Here is a 23,986-nt window from a genome sequence, read left to right on the forward strand (position 1 = left end):
CACACAGGGACAGAGAACCGTCTGTGAGCTGAATGAACATTTAGATAAAAATACATTTGTCAGGACCACAATATCACACTATGTTCTGATGTCTGTTCTATCAATCACAAACACACCTGGGGTTGTGTTTTGTTTCATACACACATGTTTAAACACACAAACACTGCACATTTCTTGTCTCAAACTGTTCCACCTCATGATCTCATGTGGTAATACAGGACGTGCTCCACTGTGTTTTTAAACTCCATACACTTTCACTAGAATCATTTGTTGATTTCAGTCCTAAAATTGCCAATCTCTATTGAACTTAAGGTAAAAGGAGCTGTTGAAAATGTGAAACCACCACTTCATGACATCACAAGGTGGAACAGAGCATCTTGAGCTTCCGAGGAACTTTAATGAATGCACTGATACTATATTATCAGAATCTTTCTAAATAAATATTGTAAATGTAATGAGAAGGGCAGTAGTTGCAGCCGTGTGCAGTGCAGTTGGTGAACCCTGTAAACACAGAGCAGTGTGACTGTGACACTGGTCTGACAGGAGGAACAGGAGCAGTCACTTCACAGGAGACTCACTGTGCTCTGTGAGGCCTGCACACTCAAATATTCACACTCTGCAGCTCATCTCATGAACAATCTCTGGGGGTATGATGCCATCTGTAGGCACTGCTCTGTCTGAAGGTCAGTTACTCAACTTAGACTTAACTCTGAACTTTATTCTAACACAACCTGACCAGAAAGAACTGACCTAGGTGGCTTACTCACAAGCTGGCTAGCATTACCCTCTCATATTTTTGTTCACATTCAAACTCTTAAACAGGACCATGAACACTCGTAATGATCACAGGCTCTTAAAAATGTGCTCTTTAACTCCAATTCAATTTCAGACAATTTTAAAGCGTATCTGTTAGGATGTGTGCTGCCTAACAGATGTTGTGACACAAGGAAGCTGCTGAACATTCTGCCACAGACATACAGGAAGAACACCCTCAGCATCATGTCACTGTATAGTATCAATAGATAATAATAATAATCAATTTTCTTTATCTTGGGCCGAGTCATGGAGGCAGCAGTCTGAGCAGACACTTCCTCCAGCACTTGTGGGGGATCCTGAGCTCTTCACAGGCCAGCCGAGACTCTGCAGCATGTCCTGGATGTGACTCACAGAGACCTAGTCCCTCTTCACGAGGGACTAGGGCAAGACATCCAGAATAGATGCACGAGCCACATGGAGGAGCAGCGGCTCTACTCAGAGTATCTCCAGTGAAATAACAGTAATATATTTTTAGGGCTCCAACTAACAAATATTTTCAGACGTGCCAAATTACCATGTCTAGATTTTCTTACAGAATATTTTCACCCAGTAGCTCCATTTAACAGGACAGTGAGCAGTGTATAATATGCCAAGACCAAGAACTCACCTAATAACTGTAGAACACTATTGAAACCGCTATAAAGCCAATCGAAGATGAAGGACATATCCGGAGCTGGTGGGTCCTGCACACACAAACACACAGTGGGACACATGTTACTTGCTTGTATCAATCAGATTTACATTTCAGTTTCATATTTCAGTGCCCAATGGGAGCTTACATCGCTGTAAACATCATCCCAACAAAGACATGTAGGCCCTTCCTATCGAGAGCTGCACATCACACTAGCAAGACTGATTTGTTCATCATTTGTACCAAAATGACACTGCCAAATCACAGATTAAGAAAATAATATTGGAGAACAAAGTAAGTGAATTAAAGACTGCTTAAACTAGGGATGGGCATGATTATTCGATAATTGATCATTAAGAATTTCATCGATTATGTTAATTTTAATTGACAAACCGAATGTAGGTTGCTGTGCGTAGCGTGACCAAACAGGGGTCCATACATGTAGCTCTCTGCACTCAGAAGGAGCGAGCAAACAGAAGCATTCGGTCAGTCTGCAGCGTACCGAAGCACAAATGTGTATTTAACGATGGCTTGTACAAGAAATTCCACGCTTTCCGTTGTGTTCGGGACAAGTGTGAGTCCATGTGCACAGTGTACAAAGCAGGAAAATATGTTTCGGTGTCCAGTGGGAAAAAGCTTTACCAGGTGAGAGTCGCGCAATGTCGATGACGAGTCCCCACCTCCCTACCCCCGTACGGTGTCCTGGTTTTGACAAATGCAAATCTGGTCACACTAACCTGTATTCCACTGAATCATGTCTTTTAATCCGACAGAAGTTGACCTTATCAGCGACACAAGAGCTGCAGTTTTATCTTCGCTGAGTTTATGCAAATTAGCGATGCAGTTTTAAGTTTCATTTCTGTGAGAGTTGCGCAAAACTGCATTAAACACATTATAATGTCAAACGGATCGATGTGGCTCTAGAGTCGTTACGGTTTATATGTCGTAAAGTTGAATTTATTTATGCAGATTAGTAGTGCAGATACTAATAATAATGATGATCATTTTAATATAAAAACGTTAATGATTAATCGATAATCGATCGCTAATTCTTCCGACGATCAATTAAGAAAATTTCATCGAATGCCCATCCCTAGCTTAAACATGCACAAATAATTCCGAATACAACTTGGAGAGAGTAAATGAGAAGGAAAACAATTATTACAACATGGTTAAAAGCTCTGAAAAGTGGATTTTGTATAAGAGGTCTGTTTTAAACTCATTGACTGGAGCTGGGTTCCGGGTTTGACAGTGACAGGCTCTGGTCCACCTCTGTCCCACATGACATAACAGCTGCACAGAGCAAAGAGCAGTGAGCCAAAGAGCGCTCACGTCACCCACACCTCCACACGGCACTGGGCCTTACAGACCATCCCATGTGCAGTGATTTAAATCCATAGAAAAGACCAAAAATGTAGGTTAAGGGATATTTTTAGCTTTATTTTTCTTCCATTTCATTTTTGTCAGTTCAAAAGGTAAAGCTGATGCACTGACAAATGACATGTTTCTCACAGAATGACACAGACTGGGCCAGTGCAGAAATAATGGTGCCAACCACTGGCCCATATGAGCACATTTTTAATATTGGGTTGTCAGAATATTGAAGATCAGATGTGAAAACTAGTATCTAAACTAGATCCTCATTTGAGCAGGTCATACTAAAAATGTGCCATTCATAGGACAGAAATGAACCTTTCCTGAACGCCTTCAGAATGATGAAGTATAAGAGCACATAGACTAGTATTGCTTAATATCAAAATCGAGGTTGAAATGTTATCGTAACGATAACACTAGCTATAGTTTATTGTCCTAAAGGAGAGACACGGCTTCATCGGAAAGATCACACTTCATTACAATAGGTTAAATCCACCTGCCACTCATTCAGCATTTCTGAGGGTGACCAACAGGAGAAGCGGGTGGGAAAAGGCCAGTTTACAAGTCACATCTGTGGAGAGGCAAGCCTTCTCAGAAATGCTTCTTTAATGTCTACACTGGGAGTACAGTGGTTTTACACAGGCTCTGTGTAAACAAAAGCCATGATTGAAAGTCCATTTTACTACACCGTTAACAGCTCAGTGAACGCAGCACAGACGACAAACAAATGAGCAGCAAAATTAGGCAAACTAATACAATCCACCTCTGGGATTCTCAAAATGGCCTCTCACTGAGGTCACTAAATAACTACTGCCATTAAACGCTACATATGACCAGGGACTTTCAGATGAGGAGACATTTTACTTTTCAGAACATAAAATAAAAAATAAAAAAAAGGAGTAAATGATGTCTGGAGCACTGAATCAGGACTAATCGATAAAATAACTTCAACTAAACCAGGTCTAAAGAAAAATTTAAAATATAATATACATTTTAAAGATATACAATGCAACTTTTGTAGTCTGCCCATCTCCATGGCGATGATATTGCTTTGCTTTCAGTGTTCCCACAGTATGGTATTAAATGCATCTGAAAATGAAAATTCACCTTGAGAATAAAGCATTTGTACTGTGAGTATGAGTGGGGTCGCCACTCCACAGATTTGACCAGTAACAGTGACATCATCTGGTCTACATAGAGACAAGCAGGTGGCAGAGCCTCCACAGAAATGTTACATAGTGCAACTTTAGGATTGAAACAACACACTTCAAAAACATGGTGAGAGAAATAATTAGGGCTGGGAGAAAAAAATTTATTAAACTGATTAATTGAATTTCAAGTTTAAATCAATTTGTTTGGAAGAAAATAGATTTCTCCCACTTTCTTGCATTGGAAATTGCATGAGAAATTTAAGAAAGGCGGCTCACTGCAGTCACAGGGACCAGTGTTTTAGAAGTGATGAGCTCTTCCTTCACATGGGAATCACAGAAGAGAAACACAAGAGTTTAACACAGATTCTGCAACCACAACAGTGTTAGGCCGAGTTTGTTTGAACTCATTCATAAAATGGGGAGAGATTTCCCCCAGTGGCCAACAGGTTAAATCTGATCACTTCATATACTATTATATGATATTATACTTCTATTTTCTGTAGTCTGCACAACATTTGGAGTAGGGGGAGGGAAAATCTTAAATTTTTTTCTATGTAAAGTTTTAGTATAGAGGGGATAACTGCTACTGAGTCAGGGGATATTTAAGAGATATTTAAGACAGCATCTGATAAGAATAAAATTAGAACTGGTTGCATTGTTCTTTTTGTCACTTGTCAAACTCATTTTGTTTACAGTACATCTCAGTATATCTGAATTGTGAGTCGTGTGTAGTGAGTCATCCTTTTATTATTGGTCCCTTTGGCCTACTACATGGACTGTAACTGAACTGAATCTATTCTCTATGTAAAGCCACCTGTAACCAGTCTGAGCACGCTCCTTAAATTTGACTCAAGGTTTGTCACATTATGTCAGAGCTGCAGCTTCAGGCGAAATGCTTCTCCCATGAATTTGGTAAACTTGTTGCAGTCTACTATAGTTGTCAAAAGTATTGAAAATCAGATACTAATCAATACGAAAACAAATATCAAAACTAGATACTCGGAATGTCTTTAGAATAATCTTGACTTCGATCAGAACTATATCAGAAGTATAAGAGCACATAGACTAGTATACACACGGACACTATGGAACCTGCCTGCACCACTGAGGGATTACACACATAAAAGAACACATGGGAATTGAAAAGAAAGTACTACCATTTAATGTTAAAAATCACATTCTATTGAAGTGGAAGAGTGACTTTCTATTATTATCATGGTATGGGAATCGGTATTGAGTATCGAGTCTATTCCTTAGTATCCAAGGAGTTCAGTTTTGGTATCATGACAAAACCACAATGTAGTGATTTAATAATTAATAATTTATTCTTTTTGTTAAAATTTTTGAATTCAATAAAGTAACAAATGGCTCATATTTCAGTCATTAGTTTAATTTATTGAATTCAAAAATTTAAACAAAAAGAAGGCTGACAAACGAATACAAGAATCACATTTCAGAACATGTTTGTACAAATCTAAATTACAGCAGTTTTCACGCATAATAAAACAGGAGATTTATTGTTTGTGGAGGAAATTACAGTGGTTAAAAATGGCAGCCTTTGTGATTTACTCATTACATCCCATTTAAACTGAGATTTCAATACATTTAAGGTTTAAATCAAAGAGGGATTGACAGTGGAAATAGAATCCAGGTGTTAGATTTCAGAGTTTTGAGAGTTTAATGACGCAACAACCTCAAATTATGTAAACAGAAAAGCAAATGGTGGCTTTCAAAATGATATAATGCAGTGAAGTTTTACCTGTTTACATAATTAGCAAATTGTTTAACTTGCTATGGTAGAATTATAAAGACTTGGCTAAAAATGTCCTTAAATTTCAAAATTATCCAAGAATTTGACCAGTTCTTATTTCTATAATTAGAATTTAATTACTAGATAGAGTCTATAATCTTGATTGTTTAATTCAAAGCAAATTATGACATTACCATTACATATTTTCTAGTGTTGCGAGAATAACATTTCAAGTCTGATTTCGATACAAAGGAACAGACCTGATACTCAATGCTGATTCTAATACTATAATAAAAAACACACACAAAAAAAGATTCTTTCTTTATACAATAGAATGTGATTTTCAACATAAAATCATAGTACTTCCTTCCCATGTTTAATTCCTCAGTGGTCCAGGTAGGTTCCATAGTGGTCCGCACTAGTCTATGTGCTCTTCTACTTGTTCTGGTACAGCTCAAGATCATTCTTAAGTTATTCACGAGAGCTTCATTTGTCCTTTAAATGGGACAATACCTGCTTAGATTAGCTTCAATACTAGTTTTGATATTGATTAGTGTCTGATTTGATACTTTTGACAACCCTAATTCATAATAATACACAAAATATTTTAAAACAAGCTTTAAAGAACAGTTCTGTTAAACTGAGCATACGACAGCATTCTTCTAACCCTAACCCTAAATCATTTACTATTTACGTTTATATTTAAGTACATTTTATTGATTATTTATATTTGTATTTGTATTTGTACTGTGATGTGATTTGAATGCATTTTATCTCTGTAAAGTACTTTGTGTATGAATCTGCTGCACTAACTCGCCTTATAAAAACACTGAGTCATATTATCAACATGAAAAAAGTACGTATTATGAAGCAGGGTTAACTTACTCATCAGTTTGTTTTTATGTCAGGTCTTATTCAATACACTTAAACGTGTTTTTACAAGAACTATTTTACATATTAAATTCTTATCTGTTGTGATGTAATGAGCTCTCCAAGAACAGTGTCAAAATACATTCTCTATGTTAGCCATGTCGCAATCAAAAAGCTATAGGTTTCACGACTTAAATGTTGTTAAGATCGGAAGAAACTACGCAGTTAAGCACCATTTCAGATTTTTTGTAAACTAATTGTGATTGTAGTGGTATTTTAATAAGAATTGGGTGAAGATGGCTAACAGGTTGCTCAGAAGAAGCCTCGGCTACGTGTCATATTCTCCAATAGCGGCGACGTAGCACCCATCGGCTACGATAGCAAAAGCACAAATATTAGCCTAAAATGCCTCCAGATAACTCCGTAAAACGATCGAACAAGACTATTGCGGTGCTTATATATCGTATAATCCATAAATCATGCTAGATCATCTAATAAAACGAGTACGTGGTGTTAAATTATACAAGATTTCTTAGTAATGTTAGCCTTAGCATTAGCAGCCGGGGTAATATGCTAACCGAGCTGCCGAATCCGTAACCGAGCCTGTCCTCTCGCTGTTTTTTAAAGCTCTATTCCGTAACTTACCCGTTTTTTAGACGTAGATCGGTGGTGGTAAAGTGTTAGCTCGTATATTCATGTAAAAACAGGCTCCCCGTGTGCTGCCAGGCCCAATTTTACGTGGATTTTGACGTTTAGTTACGGAGCCACGATACCGCAATGGCTGTCTGACCAACAACTCTGCCCGAAAAGCTCCAGCCCAGCCGCTTCCTGTTTGTGTCACTCTCATCAGTCCGACAGAGAAAGAGGAAAAGACATGCGTACAACACTAATATTTTAATTACAATATTTGTTTATTTATTTATTTATTTATTCTCTAAATGTATTGAATATTGCCTTAGACTAGCTTCAGTACATTTACCAGACTGTGAGCTCACCAGGGTGTATATTCTAAAAGTGCACTATGTAACTTTTCTGGTGGAGGTTTGCTTTTAATTTGACTGGAATGTTACAATAAAGCCTTGGACAAAAGCATGAGGCTCCACTAGGCAAGTTACAAGTCAAATTTGGAAAGGTGAGCCTGCTCACAATAAGAATGCATGTTTTTCCAGTTTGGCCTATTCTTCTGCAATCAAAAAAGAAAAAAAAAATGTTTTATTGACTGGTAATGCCAGACTACTATATAGCGCGTCTTGAGGAAACTAAATGCAATAAGATATTTTCTATATGCCTGTGATTGTATTATAGACTCTTCCAGGCAAACTGAATAACTGGCCTGGGTGAATAATTTTATTTTGGTATGTTCAAAAGTGTGTCATTAGGATTTGCGGTTCACCTCCCTTCTGCTTGTTGAGTTTTTGGAATCTTCTGAAAATCTATGGTGTCAATGATAATCAATAATAATAAGTTGTTTTTATGTTGTCAGAATGTAACTTTGTACCACAAATTTTCATTTTTATTTAATCCATACATTTTATTTTGATCTCCATTCTCTGTGGAAGCACAGCTGCTCTTCCTAGAGTCATCAGTCAGTGATCTAATCTCAGATATAACAGACTGTAAACATGCACCTTAAGCGCTTACTCTGGAATGTTTTGTGTCTCAAAAATGTCAACAGGAAGGTTCCAGTCCATCACTGGACAGAATATTACAAAAGTAACAAAAGTAAAACACTTCTGTAAACTGTTGATGAAATTAGGAAAATTATAAAAAATAGAGTCAATATGAAAATATAACCTTTTTGTTTTCTGAAGGGTTTGTTGGCTTGTTCTGTCTGTGTACTTATATACACCTATTTTGTGATATTTATACTTATGTAAAATTCAGTTTTCAGACTAGTTTCTTCTTCCTCTTGAATGAGGAACAAAACAAAGGCATCTTCAGATGAAATCTTTATTATACGGAACACTCCCAAATGACAAGGAATAACATCCTTTATTCAAACTAAATTCTGTGTGATGAGAAAAAGGGGGAAATGTAAAGCATCCTTTAACTTTGTAATATACATGTTTGTGTGGGTAAGCCAAATCAGGACTTGTTGCACCCCTCCTCCACCTGTGTGTGTGTGTGTGTGTGTGTGTTTGTGTGTGTGTGTATATGTGTGTGTATGTGTGTGTACATATGTACATATGCTCTTCACAGACTTTAAGTCTGTGAGGAGCACGACAAACGGCACAGGACACCCTCAGGGCTGCTCTGAGGAGAGACTGAGTCACACAGGGGAGGACATCAGTGAGTTTAAACAGAGTATCACCAATCACATCAACTTCAGTGTGGATTCTGCTGTTCAAGCAGAACTGTGTGCTGTTACCCAGATAACAAGCTTCAATGTATTTGGAATCAATTAAAGTCATTCTAAATATAAGTATGAATGGAACAAGGAAAAGTGACAACACTTTGTTTGTCCTATGAAAATAGCCTCTGGCCCTGTTATAATTTGTTTCCCCATCGTAAATAAACCTGGAGGCATGTTTTGTTTAGATGTAGGCCATGTCATCTCCAGAGTTTAATCTGGTTGCTTTTGGGTGATAGTGGCTCATTTGGTTAAGTGTTCATCCTCTGATTCAAAGGTTGGCTGTTCAGTCCCTGTTCCCTCAGGTGTGTAAAGTGTACTGGAGGTAGAAAAGCACTGTATACTGTATATGTCACCATCATTTACCAAATGTCAAATGGTAAATCATGCAGTACTTCTCCCAACAAATTTGGATAATTTCAGCGCTCAAAACAAATCACACATTCCTTCAACTTGGAATCTTGCAACTATTGTTTTTAGCCTCATTTACACTGCTTCAGACCTCCGTGCTCTGGCTGGCAACTGTGGCTTTTTTTATCCTCAAAAATGTTTAACATGTTTGCCTTACCTATACACTATTATCCAATGTGACTGAAGTGAAATATCAAGGCTCAAGTGTAGAAAAGCTGTTCTAAAGCACTGAATTATGCATAAATGAAGTGAGCAAAAAACATTATTCTACAAAAATTTGCTCCTTCAATAACGCAGTGAAACATAGATTTGTTTTTTCGTTTGTGCCAAGAGAGAAACAATAATCATACACATACTACAGATACATTATATACAACAGGAAAGCACATTTCTCAAAAAGAATTGGCTAGAAGAAAAAAAAAAAAAAACATATATTAACCCACCACTGTTCAGGACATAATTTCAAAAATTCAAAAATGATGTGGTTGCTTCTGCACATTGATGACGAAACTTTATAAGTATTTAGATATAGCAAAATAAAAGACATACTATGCATACTAAATATAATTTTAACGCCATGATCATCAAAATAAGCAAAATGAGAATGAAGAATGGAAGGATTTTTTTCTTGTTCATTTATGGTCATACAAACTAATAATGTTAATGAAGGCACAAAAGTTTATTGTTTATGACTGTACAAAATAAACCACAATAAGAATGAAAAAATTTAAGATTTTTTTTGTTCTCATTTATGGTCGTACAAACTAATAATAATGACAAAGGCACAAAGCGTTTATGATCGTATCAGAATTAAAGGTAATGTTAAAGAAAATGTTAAAAGAAATCCTGTGTTTAGTTCATAGTCGTGGTTTACTTGTGAAGACAATGGATCTGGTCTTCTGGGTATCTGTAAGATTTTATTTTTATATTGTTTTTTTGAAGTGCACCAAGTTAGTACAAGCTTTGATATGGTCATCTAAGCAGTTTCCTAAGTCTACTCCACATCTGTAACACTTTTGAGAGTGGTTCCAGAGAACTGTTTCTTAAAATTAATTTAACCTCTCAGGTTGTGTTTGAATTTGAGCATAACAGTTTTTGAATGTTATCTGGGAGCAGGTTGAGTTTCACTTTAAATAAGATTTGGCATGTTTTAAACTTTACCAGGTCCCCAAATTTCAGTATCTTTAAGTAGAATATATATATTTTAATTATTATTATTCAGCATGTTCAAATACAGGGACATCAAAGACACACAAACTCACATGGATAACACATAGGGTACCTGGGGTGATATGCACTCTATTACACAACAGTGAGAGAGAGAGACAGAGAAATCAAAGCAAGACAAAAAACAAACAAACAAACAAACAAAAACAAAACAAACAAACAAACAAACAAGTATATTAACCAAATAAAATAAAATGTAGCATAAAATGTCGGGGAGAGTGATACTGTTATAAGTATTTCCTATAGATATTGTATGTTTGTATGCTTTTTTGTTTTTGATCTGTTTTATTGTTTGAAAATATTGTTATATTTTGTTAATATACTGGTGACCATTTAGTTTATTTTGAATCCACTTTGTTTTGTGTATATGATTATGTTGAAGTAAAACAGAGATAATAGTATTCACTCTGTCTTGTTTCCAGTCCAGTGGATTATGTGGCGCACTGGAGGAAATGCCACGTGTACAGACTGCGCATGCGCGGCTCTTTTACGCTGATTCTGGGTGATCCCAACTTCCGCCGTTACTTCCGGTGAAAGAGGCGAATCTTCTCAGTCCTCCGAGCCGCGATCAGAGCCCAAAGCAGGCCCAGAGACACCCCCCCGACACGGCTCTACGGGCTCCGCGGCCTCTCGGGAGCGGCCATGGCCCACTGATACGCGAATCCAACCGCTTTGCCACTGTGAACTACACCGATTTCGCGACGGAAACAGCGCGCCTCGGCTACAGCTTTTGACGTAGCGGTGAAGTGTTAGCATCCAGGGCTAGCTGAAGACGCGGCTCGCCTCGCCTCTGCATCTGTGTGTTTGTTCAACATGTCAACTACGGGTTTCAACTCTCAGAACGGGACGGGAGCAGGGCAGCCCTACACGAACGGTGAGTCAAAAGATCCGTCAAGTGTAAACAGGATGGCACAAAAGATGAAGCTCGAAACTTGGCTAGCACTCGTAGCAGCACTTCTCAGGTGTCGTTGCTAATTGTGGGCTAACTGGCTTTCTCACTAATGCTCCGAGTTAACCCGCTGTCAACTGCAGCCGAGTTAACTACAGCTAATCTCAACGCGAAAGTTATGGACTTAAGTTGTCAGGTATAATTAAGGACCACAATAGTATCGATGCTCCGAGGATGAAAGCTAAGGTTGAGCAGAATCTCAAACCAACAGGTTGAACGGCCCGTGGATTCTACGCATAATCAATAAGTCACTGAAGTCACACAAGATCAGGCCCCCGTTTGTCGTTTAGCTTTTTAATGGGAATTTGAATACATAAATAAGTAAGCATAAATTATTGACCTAAATAACAAACTTGTACCTGAGGCTAGTCTAAAATCTGTTGTTAGACTTTAGACAAACTTTATTGATCCATAAGGGAAATGATTTAGATACAGAAGCTTACACATCACAATATAATATATTGACAAAGAGAAAAAATATATAAATAGTAATAATAAATTCTAAATAAGTAGCAAAAAGAGCAAGAGACAGGTGTGAAATAAGACATAGTTCTATAAATGTATATGTTTATGTCAAAATAAAATGGAAAAATAAGTAATAAAATAAAATCACAGCTTTATTCAAGAGGTCATATGAAGACATACAGTTAGGTATTAGACATACAGATAGATGAGTATTATTAGTGTGCCAAACTTTGTATGTGAAATTTGACAAAGCAGCAGCAGTTAAAGTCTGGAAATGGCAAATATGATTAATAATCATTAATATTGTGTGTGTATGTATTTTTTTTTATGCTAAATGTGAATCTCTTGTATATTATTTATATTAAGATGGAAAACAGTTACTGATTGTAACTAAATGGAAATAACTTATTTTGTTAACATCTAAACTGAAATGTTTACCTTTATTTGACATTTTTATATACTAGTATATCACAACCAATGGTATGCCTGCGATGACGACAAACTTTGAAGCATTATTAGTAATGAGATATACTGTGATAAACGATAATGAAATTACTTGTGCCTCTTGACATAATAACAATGAAGCAGTATAATCCCAGTAAACCATTTTTAAATGGACAGTATCGTTAAAAGGCCGGAGCTGTAATGAATGAATAACAATGTACTATTATTTGTCAATAATTAGCCATAAAAGTCACTTATTCAACCTTTTACAACTCGAATCTTATTGTATTACAACATAATACCCAAATCAACCCACTTCTGCAAAGAAATTGTACACACAATTGATATGAAGCCCCAAAATATATTGTTCCATATTTCATATACTGAACAATAAGTCAATATAGTATTTATCGTGTCAGGCCTTACTAATAGAACTTGTGATCGTCCCACTTCATAGAATTTTCAGTGAGCCTAATGTTAAACCAAATTTAAGATGCTAAATCCTAAACTTAGAGATAGTTGTCTTAATTAGTAGTCACCCTAAGTTTATCGGTTTGTTCAACCGAGCTTTTGTTTACTTTTTAACATTGTTTTAACTAATATCTCTGACCGTTTTGCCTCAAGCATGTCAGATTTCCATGGCAACGGATGCTTTTTGATGTTCCATCCTGAGCTCTATAATAGACATATTTTATTACATTTCTCTTGGGTTGGCAAAATATCTTCTGCTTATTGTTATCATGATACTCAAAAAAACAAAAAGAGATTAATTTTTGTCAATACCTGATTTCAAGATTTTTACCGTTCACGACCTCTTACGAACCCCATTATTCCACACATATTCATTCATAACATTAAGACAATCAAAAATCTTGTGAGAAAAGCCCAAAGTGCGCGCCTTTTCTTTTTCTAACTTAGTCAGCGCTGTCAAACTCTACTTATTCATAAAGCAGGCATTCTAACTCTTGCGTGTACATCTCAGATCTGTTAGCGCCCATGATATTCCCATGACATAGTTTATTATTAGAAGTGCGCCCAATCCCTCGGTGTAAACGCTCCGTCACCGGTTTGAATACCTCTGAGTAATGGCAGGCTCTGTGTTGTGCAATAGGACAGAGCAGTGAGCAAAGCACAAGTGAGGTTGACAGGTTTATGCTGCACGCTTTCACTCTCTCTCCCTCTGCGTATGTGGCATTCTGGGTAGGATCCAGAAGAAGGATACTCCTCGAAAATGTGACCCAGAAAATATGATCTTTGCGATGCCAAAGTCCAAGATGAAGACACACCCACAAGGAATTGAGTCGTCATGGTATCGCAAGGGGATTTCATAACATGCCACCAAAATACAAACCTCTAATTATTGACACAAACAATAGACAGATTTACTCAGTGTAAGGTGCAGTGTCATCTTTACATTTTTGACCTGTGGTTTGTTTGAAATTTGTAGTCATTTATTTTATTCTAGATTATACATTTGTCTTTTTTTATTTTAAAGCCACAATACATAACTTTTGAGCCAAAGCCTAGACTAAAATGAAAGCAACAGTGTATTTTAACAGTGTTACATATTGAAACTGACAACTGACAAATGGCAAAACAATTTTCTTGAACCAGACGTGGAGCAGACTTGGGGAACAGCCTAAACCTTAGACGACCTTATCAAAGCTTGGACTAACTTGGTGCAATTCAACAAACAATATAAAAATCAAATCTTACACAAATAGCTAAAAGACTAGAATCATTGTCTTCACAAGTAAACCACGACTATTAACTACACACATGCTTTTCTTTAACATTACCTTTTCTCTTGTATGTTCATAAATGATAAACTTTAGTGCTTTTGTTAACATTATTATTAGTTTGTACGACCATAAACAAAAACAAAAAAATCCTTAAATTTTTTCCACTCTCATTGTGATTTATTTGACACGATCATAAATGATAAACTTTTGTGCCTTCATTAACATTATTAGTTTGTACGACCATAAACGGGAGAAAAAAAGTCATCTTTAAAAAAAATGAAGACTAGAACTAAGAAAAAAAGTAATTGTATTTCTGTTAGAGGGGTGAGTTTATGGAACAATCTGAGTTCTGAGAGAAGCCTTTTAAAAAAGTATATAGAGTATAAAGTGTTGTTTTGAAAGATATAGAGCTCTGGAAACAATGAATTATGCATTAAATTTAGTTTGTTTTTATTTTTATTTTGTCTCTTATATATACAATAAGTTGTAAGTGAAATGTTAAATGCAAATTTGCTGTTCATATGATGTTTTCTTTGTTGGAATGCTGTCATTGTTTAATAGGGATTGGTATTATAAGTACTTTTACGTCAGCCTAAACCCTGTTGATCATGATCCATGGGGTTGTAGTTCATGTTTTGTTTTGTAGTGCTGCAAAATGACCCAATAAACTGCTACTGCTGCTACTGCTGCTACTACTACTAGTACTACTACTACTACTACTGCTACTTCTACTACTAATGAACATCTGTAAAATGATAGTTATGTGAGATTTTAGCAAAGAGCCATTGAGTTTTTATTTCACTTATAAAACACAGGTGTTTTGGCTGAGCGGGCTTGCATCTTCACATACCTGGCGTGGAGGAGGTTTGTTTGTTTCCATGGAAATGTTGTTACTTTGGCTGGAATCTTCCGCAGTATTGCATAAAACGTATCTCCACCGAGGTTTTAAATTGCTTTTTGCATTGAATCAGGCTGGTGAAAGTTACAGAATGTCTCTTAGACGATTGGATATCTTGAGATAATGGTTAGACTATTAAATTCTCCCTATTGAACAACTAGAAGATTTCAAACCGTGACACAACTGACATTACAGGACCAGTGTTTGACCAGTGTACAGCAAATATTAACATGTACTCATAAGTTTTATGAAAAAGCATTACAAAATCCAGTCTTTATTATTATTATTATTATTATTTACTTTATTGATATAGCACAGTTCATAAACAAAAGTTTCCGAAGTGCTACACAGTAAAAATAAAAGTACAACGGAAGTATAAAATAAAGCTCTATTTAACTCCACTAGTCCTCATTAAGGAGATTAAAAAAATATCTCTAAAAAAGGTTTAAACAGAATTTGACTCAACACTAGAATTTATTTTAAAAAAGCACTTCTCAGCTACTCTTTCATAACAGACAATACGGATCAAATTCATGGCACTATTTTGTCCCCATAAGCTGCATTTCTGTAGATTCAGAGCTGGTTCTTTTGATTTGATCTTAAATACAAATCTTTGACACTTTGTTTGGCTCTTTCTTCTGAACGTCCTGCGGAGTGTCCACTGTAAAACAATGAGAGACATGGGGATTTCTTATCACAGTTAAAGAAAAGATCTTTTGTCTTGTTTTAATGATGTTATTGTGTGTGCGAATATAACGTCTCCTGTTCCTATCTGCTTAAACAAATACTGTCCACTGTGAAGGGCCAGTCCTTCAATTAAACTCCAAATCAGTCGCTCTGTTCACAGGCACACCAAAGTCTGATTATAATCTGATTTCTGAAGATTATTTAAATGGCATGCAAATGGAAACATCAGATGTGCTTCATCAAAGGGGCCATGATCAAAAAGAAATTCTAACTTTGCTGATAACATGTCATTTAAATTATCGTATCTGCAAAATTTGACCCCTTTTATGGTTGGGAATGTAAGAGGAGCTAATACTTCTTGATATTTTAGGTTATTGATATTGCCTTCCACCCTGCAAATGTCTCGCACAGCCCCATACTGGATGTAACCCCAGACCATGATTTTTCCACCACCAAACTTAACTGTTTTCTGGGTGAATCTTGGATCCATGTAGGCTCCAGTAGGTCTCCTGCAATATTTGCGGCGGCTGTGATGTAATTCAACTGAGGATTCATCTGAGAAATCCACCTTCTGCCACTTTTCCAGTGTCCATCCTTTTATCAGGCTGTGGGCCTTGGCAAGTGCCACACGTTTTTTTAATTGCCTTTTGTTTAGTGCTGGTTTCTGTTCACTGATTTGACCATGGAGGCCATTTCCAGACAGAATTCTACAAACTGTTGTGGTTGACACAGGGACTTGAGGTGACCAGGCCTGGTGGAGTCTGCTGCAGTGGAAAAGGGGCTGGCCTTGGATTTTCGAATCAACAAACTGTCCTCCTAAGCAGTTGTCTTGTGGGGTCTGCCGGACCTGGGCTTGTCAAAAACATCTCCAGTCATTTCAGATCTTTTTCTTATTCTTTGTACTTGACGCTGAGACACATTGAAGGTGTTACCACCTCAGCAGTGGATCTGGTCTTCAGCCTCTTGATAATTAAGGCTTTGGTCTCAGGGTGGATCTTAGGCATGTTGTCAGAGGTCAAGTTGCAGTTGATGTGAAGGTCTGGTGTGCTGGGGTTCTTTTTATATACACCCACTAATTGATTGATCAGTAACTGATCACAGGTGAGGCTGTAATCTAGGATTGGGTGCATCATGTGACAAGACGACAAGACTTTTGTCTTGCCAAAATCTGACCTTTCTGTGTTCATTAAATGATCAATCTTTCTTCAGTGAAGCAAATTTATTTTAGTATACTGAGCATAATTTGGGAGGGTTTTAGCTTTCATATGAGACATTTCTAAAACCAATCGATTCATTTAAAGTCAGGTTATAAGCTTTTGTTTCTACAAAATGGATAAGCGACAAGACTTTTGTCAGGGACTGTATGTGTATATGGATTTTAAAAGCTAAATATTGGGTAGGAGACATTTCAGGTCAAAATCACCCTGTAGTTTTATTTTATCCAATTAAAGGCCCCACCTGGATATTGGCTTAACCGATTCTATGGAACGATACCAGTATTGGTACAGCCCTAGTTGAAATCTGTTATTTGATATTTATTGGTGTTGGAATTGAATCAAGTAATGACTATTTTCAAATATATCATTTAATAACCTATTTACAATTACACAAAGATGCATCTCTCCACAAACTTGGTCGGTCATGATTTATAGACCAAACATTAAAATGGAGAAGTATTCGACAATTTGGTGAAATATTTACTCTTTAATTCTCTATTTTCTACTCCAGTTTCCAGTTAGATTTTTCAACCTGAAATATTTGTGATCAAATACTGTATCTTGTGTTTAGTCCTGTGTCTATCTGTGCTCATTGAGGAGTTGTTTAATCCCTCTCCTCTTCAGACTTATCTGGCTTTGCTCTGTGCTCTGTGTGTAAGTGGATTGGGTGTCTCATTATGTAACATGAGCCACAGGAGCCTCCATGGACAAGTCTCTGCTCTGCTTGTAAACCTCTCAATTCACAACAAAGTAATGCTGGATTCATTAATTCCTTTTGATTTGTTCTAATTAAAACATGATTTTCAGTATAATTTTCTGAACATAAATAGGACAGACATGGAAACAGTGCCATGGATAAAACGGCTGGCCGATAATTGGACTTTTTAGTGTATCTGCTCTCAGCCTTCAATCTCCAGCAGAGGCCAATCTGTGGTTGAGCTGACCACCTGATGAAATGGAAGACCTGACTCTTTATTTCAGACAGACAGAAACAACAGAAACAGTTGTCTCTCAGGGCTTAACAAAATCATTGATTTAACCCACAGAGAGTTAGAAAATCAAACAGTGAAACGGTGTCAATAACAGACTTAAAGAGCCATTTTGAACACTGCAGTCAGTGTTGACAGGTGCATGATAAAAAATTGCCCAATGTGATCTTCAGAACTGCCAAAACAAAAACAAAAATAGCCCATTAAAAAAAAAAAAATCCATCAAATAATATATATTTTGTTACATCTTGTAATAAATCATTTACATCTGCCTAATAATCTATTGTGGCCTATTGAATCTGTCCTGCCTCTTATATTCTCTTCTCATCTGGTTTCATTATACATAACTATATATTACCATAGGTTAAAACAAATGTTTTAATATTACTGTTCTGGATTCTAAACGGCATCAGTCATGAAATAAATTTATTAGCTGATCTCAATTTAAATACAAAAAAGTGTGAACTGTGCCCCAAAACACAACTTTTACTCTCAGAGACCAGCAGTGACACATGGATGCACACACGCACACACTCAGGCATGCACGCACACACGCACGCACGCACATGCACGCACATGCACGCACATGCACGCATATGCACGCACATGCATGCATATGCACGCACACCTCAATGACTTTGAAAATGCAGTATTTGGTGATATTTTTTTTCTACGTCTGACAAGAAAAATACACTTGTTACATGTATGACATTAACCTGAGCTATCACCATGGAGATAAGCAGATGACACCATCAGGCCAAGTTACAGGCCAGATCTGTGGAAAGAATGGATTCAGGTATTTTTGAGCAGTAAAAACACACATAGTGAAATAAATAGTAGATGTGTGTTCCTTTATTGGTCCAGGTGTGGTTCAGTCTAGAGAAGGTTTCAGCAGTGGTCATTTATTTTGAAGACGCTCCTTTCCAGACGCCATTTTAAAAGTTTCATCTGGTTTGAAGCACGAGGATTATTAACAATGCTGGAGGTGACACAGAGAGTATACAATAGGGACATAACGACCCAAAATGATTATAGCTATTAACCACGGGCTGGGCAGTTTCACTCATACTCCCTTTGACTACACTTGGTTAACTCAGAGGAGTATAAATCCTACTGTCTCAGACCAGTACCTTCAAAAATTTCCGTATTGCTCCTTTTTTCCTCCAAAAGGCCGGCTATGAGTCCCACTTTCTGAAGGTGCAGACTATACCTTGATAAATCCTTTTTAACAGATTATCAAGGCACACAAGTCTTGGCTAAATGTGTGTTTTTACACTGTTTGGATTTTAGTGATTTCATTTACTAGAATTTCAGTTTAATTTTGCTTAAATGTTTGACCAGATGTTTCCCTTAAAGGGGAAATATTCCACAAAATCAACTTTTATGAACTTTTAGCTGTAATTATCTTACTTAATTATATTTAGTTTGATTCCTGAGTGTTTGGATAATCATAACTGTGCTGCATTTGAGACTTGAATACATAAAAAATTTTAGTTTTCACCTACCCCTTATCCCTGCCCATATCTCCATGCTAATTTGTGTTTAGAGCTGTTAGAATAATTTTGGAAAAATATCTTACTGTAGTTTTTGTTGCAAACATTGCAATTGTGATTGAACAGAATCCTACTATTATTATCTAAAGTTCAACATTTTCAACACAGAAGTTGTTGTTTTAGTGTTACTTTATTGTGAAGCGTCTTTGTTTTACCATGAAAAGTGCTATATAAATGTATTATTATTGTTATTATTATTATTATTATTATAGAAGTCTCTGGTCCAATTTCTATTACTAAACCTTTTAAGAATCATGTGTTTTGTTTATTATTTAGAAAATGTCAAATGCTGCTCTTTTGTTTATTACTTGATAATAGAACCTCGTCTCCTTTAGCGTCAGGGCTTGTGGCATTAGCTTTGTTTATCAAAACACTTTGCAAACTTTGTTGTTAAATGTTCTTTAGGATTTGCAAGTGTGAGTTATAACACACATGGGCCAGAACTTTCTGGAGCTTTTGACTGGATTGAGTTCAGAGGTCTCTCAATAAAACGAGGAAAGACATTTTGTTTCAAGGTAAGGCTCTAAAAACCTGCAGTTTTCACCGGCTTTCGTCTTTATTTTATCTTTCTAAACTGAACCAAATGTCAGGCTTTGACACAGACACTGAACAAGCCAGATACTTTTATTGTCGCACTGTGTTTCAAGAACATTTTTTTTTTTTTTTTTACAAAACTCACTTATTCAGAGCAGTCACAGGGGGAGAGAGCCTTCATAATGTGGACAAAGTGTCTTGCTCATTGACCCGACAACAGAAAAGAGTCTGTGCTTGATGCTGACTTGAGATTTGTGATGTTTTTAATTTTCAGAGTGCTCCTTGTGAACAGCTCCAGGAGCATAAAGTTTTGAGAGAAGACTGAAATCTGCACTGATAAATCTATTGATACTTTACATGACTCTGAGAGGGTTCCAGAGTACCCAGCGGGTACGGGCAAATACTTACTGATATGGGCGGGTTTTAACATTCTGGAATTTTACGGGCGGGTATGCAGGTGGGTAGTAATTACACACGGGCGGGTCAGGACTAAGTCAGGACTATACCAGGACTAATCTTGGACATAAGTGAGAGATAAAACCCTAAGCGAGCGAAGCAGAGTGTCCGCAAAGTGCGACTGGGCGACGACTGCGCTTACCTCTGTGCAGCGCGGAGCTCTGCGCCGGTCCTTTCTCTCCGGTCACCCAACGGTCTAAGCAGGCACACCTCCGGGTCCTCTTGACAGTGAGTACTGGTTTAGTCCTGGTTTAGTTCTAGTTCAGTCCTGGTTAAGTCCTCCTGGAATCAGTCCTGGGTTAGTCCTGGGTTAGTCCTGGGTTAGTCCTGGGTTAGTCCTGGGTTAGTCCTGGGTTAGTCCTGAGGTTAGTCCTGAGGTTAGTCCTGGGCAGGACTAAACCTCAGGTCATGTCTGTGAATTCATATTTGTACTGAAAAAAGTCTAACAGTTTCATTTCATTTTGTGATTATAATTCTTGAAGTCATAACTTTTCAATTCATATTCTGATGGATGCTTCAGTGAGAATGCTTTTAACCTGTGGGTCATTTCTCACGGGCACGGGCGGGTCACGGGTGGATTCCTCAGGCTCTGGCATCTTGAATCTTTGATGCAATCTTTTTTAACTGCAAATTTTATTCTGCTCTAAATTTTGACTGTTGAATTTGAGGGCTTAAAAATATTTGTGCTGATTATTTAACAGGTGATTATTTTAATAGTGAATTTTAAACACTTTGAAAAAGTACAATTAAAATTTCAATAACTAAAATTCAGAATAAAAATAAGTCAAATGTTTTTTCAGAGTTGAAAAATTCAAAGCAAGAAATTCAGGTGTATTTAAAATTCAAAATCTAATGAAACAAATTACCCATAGTTTCAACAAAAAGGTGAGGGCGATTAACTGAAAATCTGTTGGCTAATGCGAGCTTACTTGTGGCTGTCATTTTATCTGTGAAAGTCTTGTTTAACAGCACAGATCAGATCACCTGTTCTAGTTCCAACCAAGTCATCTTTTTCTGGTCTAGCCATGTTAAAATAAAGCTCAGCTGAAAGTCTAGTTTGGGTAACAAAGCAGTGCTTTCAGTTAGCTTCACATCCCCAGGAATAATTGATGACATATCAACGTATCAATACACGTATAATCCCACGCATATCATGACATGTTTGTAGAGGTGTGATTACAGGGACTAGATATCTCTCTCAAAATACAGGTTCATTTGTTCTTTGCAGAGGAGCTTCTGTTCTAGGGTTTTATTAAAATGAGCAGGTTCAACAATTATGAATTTACCTTTAGGAGAATTCAACAGAAAGTACATCATCAGTAATCATGCAGTAGAGGTCGACCAGTATGTTCTTTTTCATGGCCGATGCTCATACTGATTATTTAGAATCCAGAGGAACCAATGGCCAATAAGGTGTGACAATATTTGGACGATATGTGAGACGATAGCACATTTTGAAGCCTGATGTGTACTAGAGAGAAATATTGTGCTCAAGGATAATACTGAGACTATTGTATGTCACTGACACAATTATTGCATTAATAATAATGCAAGATAATCCCAGTAAATGGACAGTATCATAAAAAGGCCTGAGCTGCAACAAATACATAACAGAATGAACCTGCTGTATCGATATGTTGCCAAGAGTATTTTTTGATATATTTTACAAAATGTTGTTACAGCAGCATAATTGTCTTGCTTGTTCAGAGGAAACTTCCTTGTTCATGCAACACATTTGATATTTTCACTGTTTCATGGATTAAAATGACGTGTTTCATATGAACTTTGCACAGAAGTGGTTGTAGAAGTGGTTTAAGTGGTTTATCATCCTGAACTGAAAGTTCACTGTATCAGAATACTTATTGTATCATGGCCTATCTATCGAGATATGTGTCGTATCGGCAACTTCTGAATGATCTCCAGCCCTGACTCTGTTCCACCTTGTGATGTCATGTGGCAATATAGGACGTGCTCCACTGTGTTTTTAACGTCCTTACACCTTCACTAGAATCATTTGATTTCAGACCTGGAATTGCCAATCTCTATTGAACTAAAGACGAAGGATAGCTTGAAAACTACCACTGCATGACATCACAAGGTGGAACAGAGCATTTTGCGCTTTGGAGATGTAGACAGACTAATAATAAAGAGTTACTCAAACATGTTTGAATGAAACGAAACACAACTTTGGGAATGATTTTGATGAGGTAATAGCATTGTGACATGACTTAAAGCTCAGAAGATTATATTTTGTGTCATATAGCACCTTTAAGGCTGATAGACATGTGCAGTAAAATGCAAACATGGGCCAAATGCTGTATTGGTTTAGTTATGAACAGGAAAAACTCTTGCTCCCATCTGTGAGTATCATATCTTCACATCTTAGAATCTGAAAACCAGTACCAACATTGTTCATTTCCTGTTTCCTTTGTGTTTAGGTCCCTCTCAGAACCTCCAGCAGCTGCCCGGGGTGAATTATGGCATGGCTCAGCTTCAGAACTACAACCAACTGCAGGCCAAAGCACCTATGGGCCCTGGACTGTACCCCACGTCTGCCCCGGCTGCCCCCTACCAGAGCCACCCTGCCCAAACTCACCCCACCCAGACCCACCCTCCTGTCTCCTCATACCAACCCCTTATGCCCCACCCGCCCCTGAGAGGAGGCTCTTTGCCCCACACCCCTCCCCTCTCTGCCAGCCCGGTGCCCAGAATGCCCTCGGCTCAGAGCACACCTCCGCCGCCCCCCGTCTCCTCAAGCGGGTACTACGCCAGCCCGCACCAGACGCCCTCTATGGGACAGCCCTGGCAGTACAACGCAGCGCCCACCAACCCGCCGGCACCTATGACCCCGCCCCACGGACAACAGGCAGCGACCAATCACATGCCTCCGCCAATGTCTATGGCTCCGCCCACCTCTGCCTACAGCGCCCCTCCCCCGACGAACACTGCCACCATGCCCCCGGGACCAGCGCTGCCCCCTACCTCTCTGCACGCGTACAGCCAGCCAGGTATGAGCTCCAAAAAGAGTCCTGATGCCCACGTGCCTGATTCAAAACATGTGTTCTTAATATGAGCAGAGTCCTCTATTCACAGACCTGAACTGTAACTTGGTCAGATGGCATCCCTTACTTGTCTTCATGGTTATAGAGAAGATTAACACTGTACTGTGGAATATTTCAGTTAAATCTATGACCTTTTCATGTGGACAAGAAGGTGTGCTACTGTTTGGGACTGGAGATAATCCTCCTGTAAATGTATAGACCGGGTTTAGTTCTAGTTTAGGACCTGGTGTAGTCTGGTAACTTGGTTTGGTTCTGGCTTCTTCAACTCTGTCACAAGTGAGTAGATTAGACCTGGTTTAGATCTGGTTTAGTCTTGGTTTAGTCCTTATATAATCCTAGTTATGGGTGTGCAAAAATATTGAAATATCGATATATCATGTAATTTCATGTTATGATACAGTATTGATATC

The 23,986-nt window shown here is 37.6% G+C and overlaps 2 protein-coding genes across 4 annotated transcripts in view; one reads left to right on the top strand and one right to left on the bottom strand.

Moving 5' to 3' along the window:
- The window catches only part of sar1b (secretion associated, Ras related GTPase 1B), a 15,808-nt gene extending 8,400 nt beyond the window's left edge, over positions 1-7,408 (bottom strand). Inside the window, exons 1-2 of the mRNA XM_020930827.2 lie at positions 7,238-7,408; positions 1,424-1,499 (exon numbers count right to left, since the gene is read on the bottom strand). Of these exons, the coding sequence (XP_020786486.1) occupies positions 1,424-1,481 (58 nt within the window). The 5' untranslated portion in view covers positions 1,482-1,499; positions 7,238-7,408. The remainder of the gene's footprint in view (positions 1-1,423; positions 1,500-7,237) is intronic.
- A 3,699-nt stretch (positions 7,409-11,107) lies between these two features.
- Positions 11,108-23,986, top strand: part of sec24a (SEC24 homolog A, COPII coat complex component) — a 36,992-nt gene continuing 24,113 nt past the window's right edge. For all 3 annotated transcript variants that reach the window (XM_055148457.1, XM_055148458.1, XM_055148459.1), the window contains exons 1-2: positions 11,108-11,454; positions 22,953-23,522. In XM_055148457.1, the coding sequence (XP_055004432.1) occupies positions 11,394-11,454; positions 22,953-23,522 (631 nt within the window). In that variant the 5' untranslated portion in view covers positions 11,108-11,393. The remainder of the gene's footprint in view (positions 11,455-22,952; positions 23,523-23,986) is intronic.

This window comes from Boleophthalmus pectinirostris, unplaced genomic scaffold, assembly GCF_026225935.1.
Source record: "Boleophthalmus pectinirostris isolate CB_2022bp ecotype Guang Dong unplaced genomic scaffold, ASM2622593v1 HiC_scaffold_12, whole genome shotgun sequence".
In the NCBI taxonomy this organism is placed as follows: Eukaryota; Metazoa; Chordata; class Actinopteri; order Gobiiformes; family Gobiidae; genus Boleophthalmus; species Boleophthalmus pectinirostris.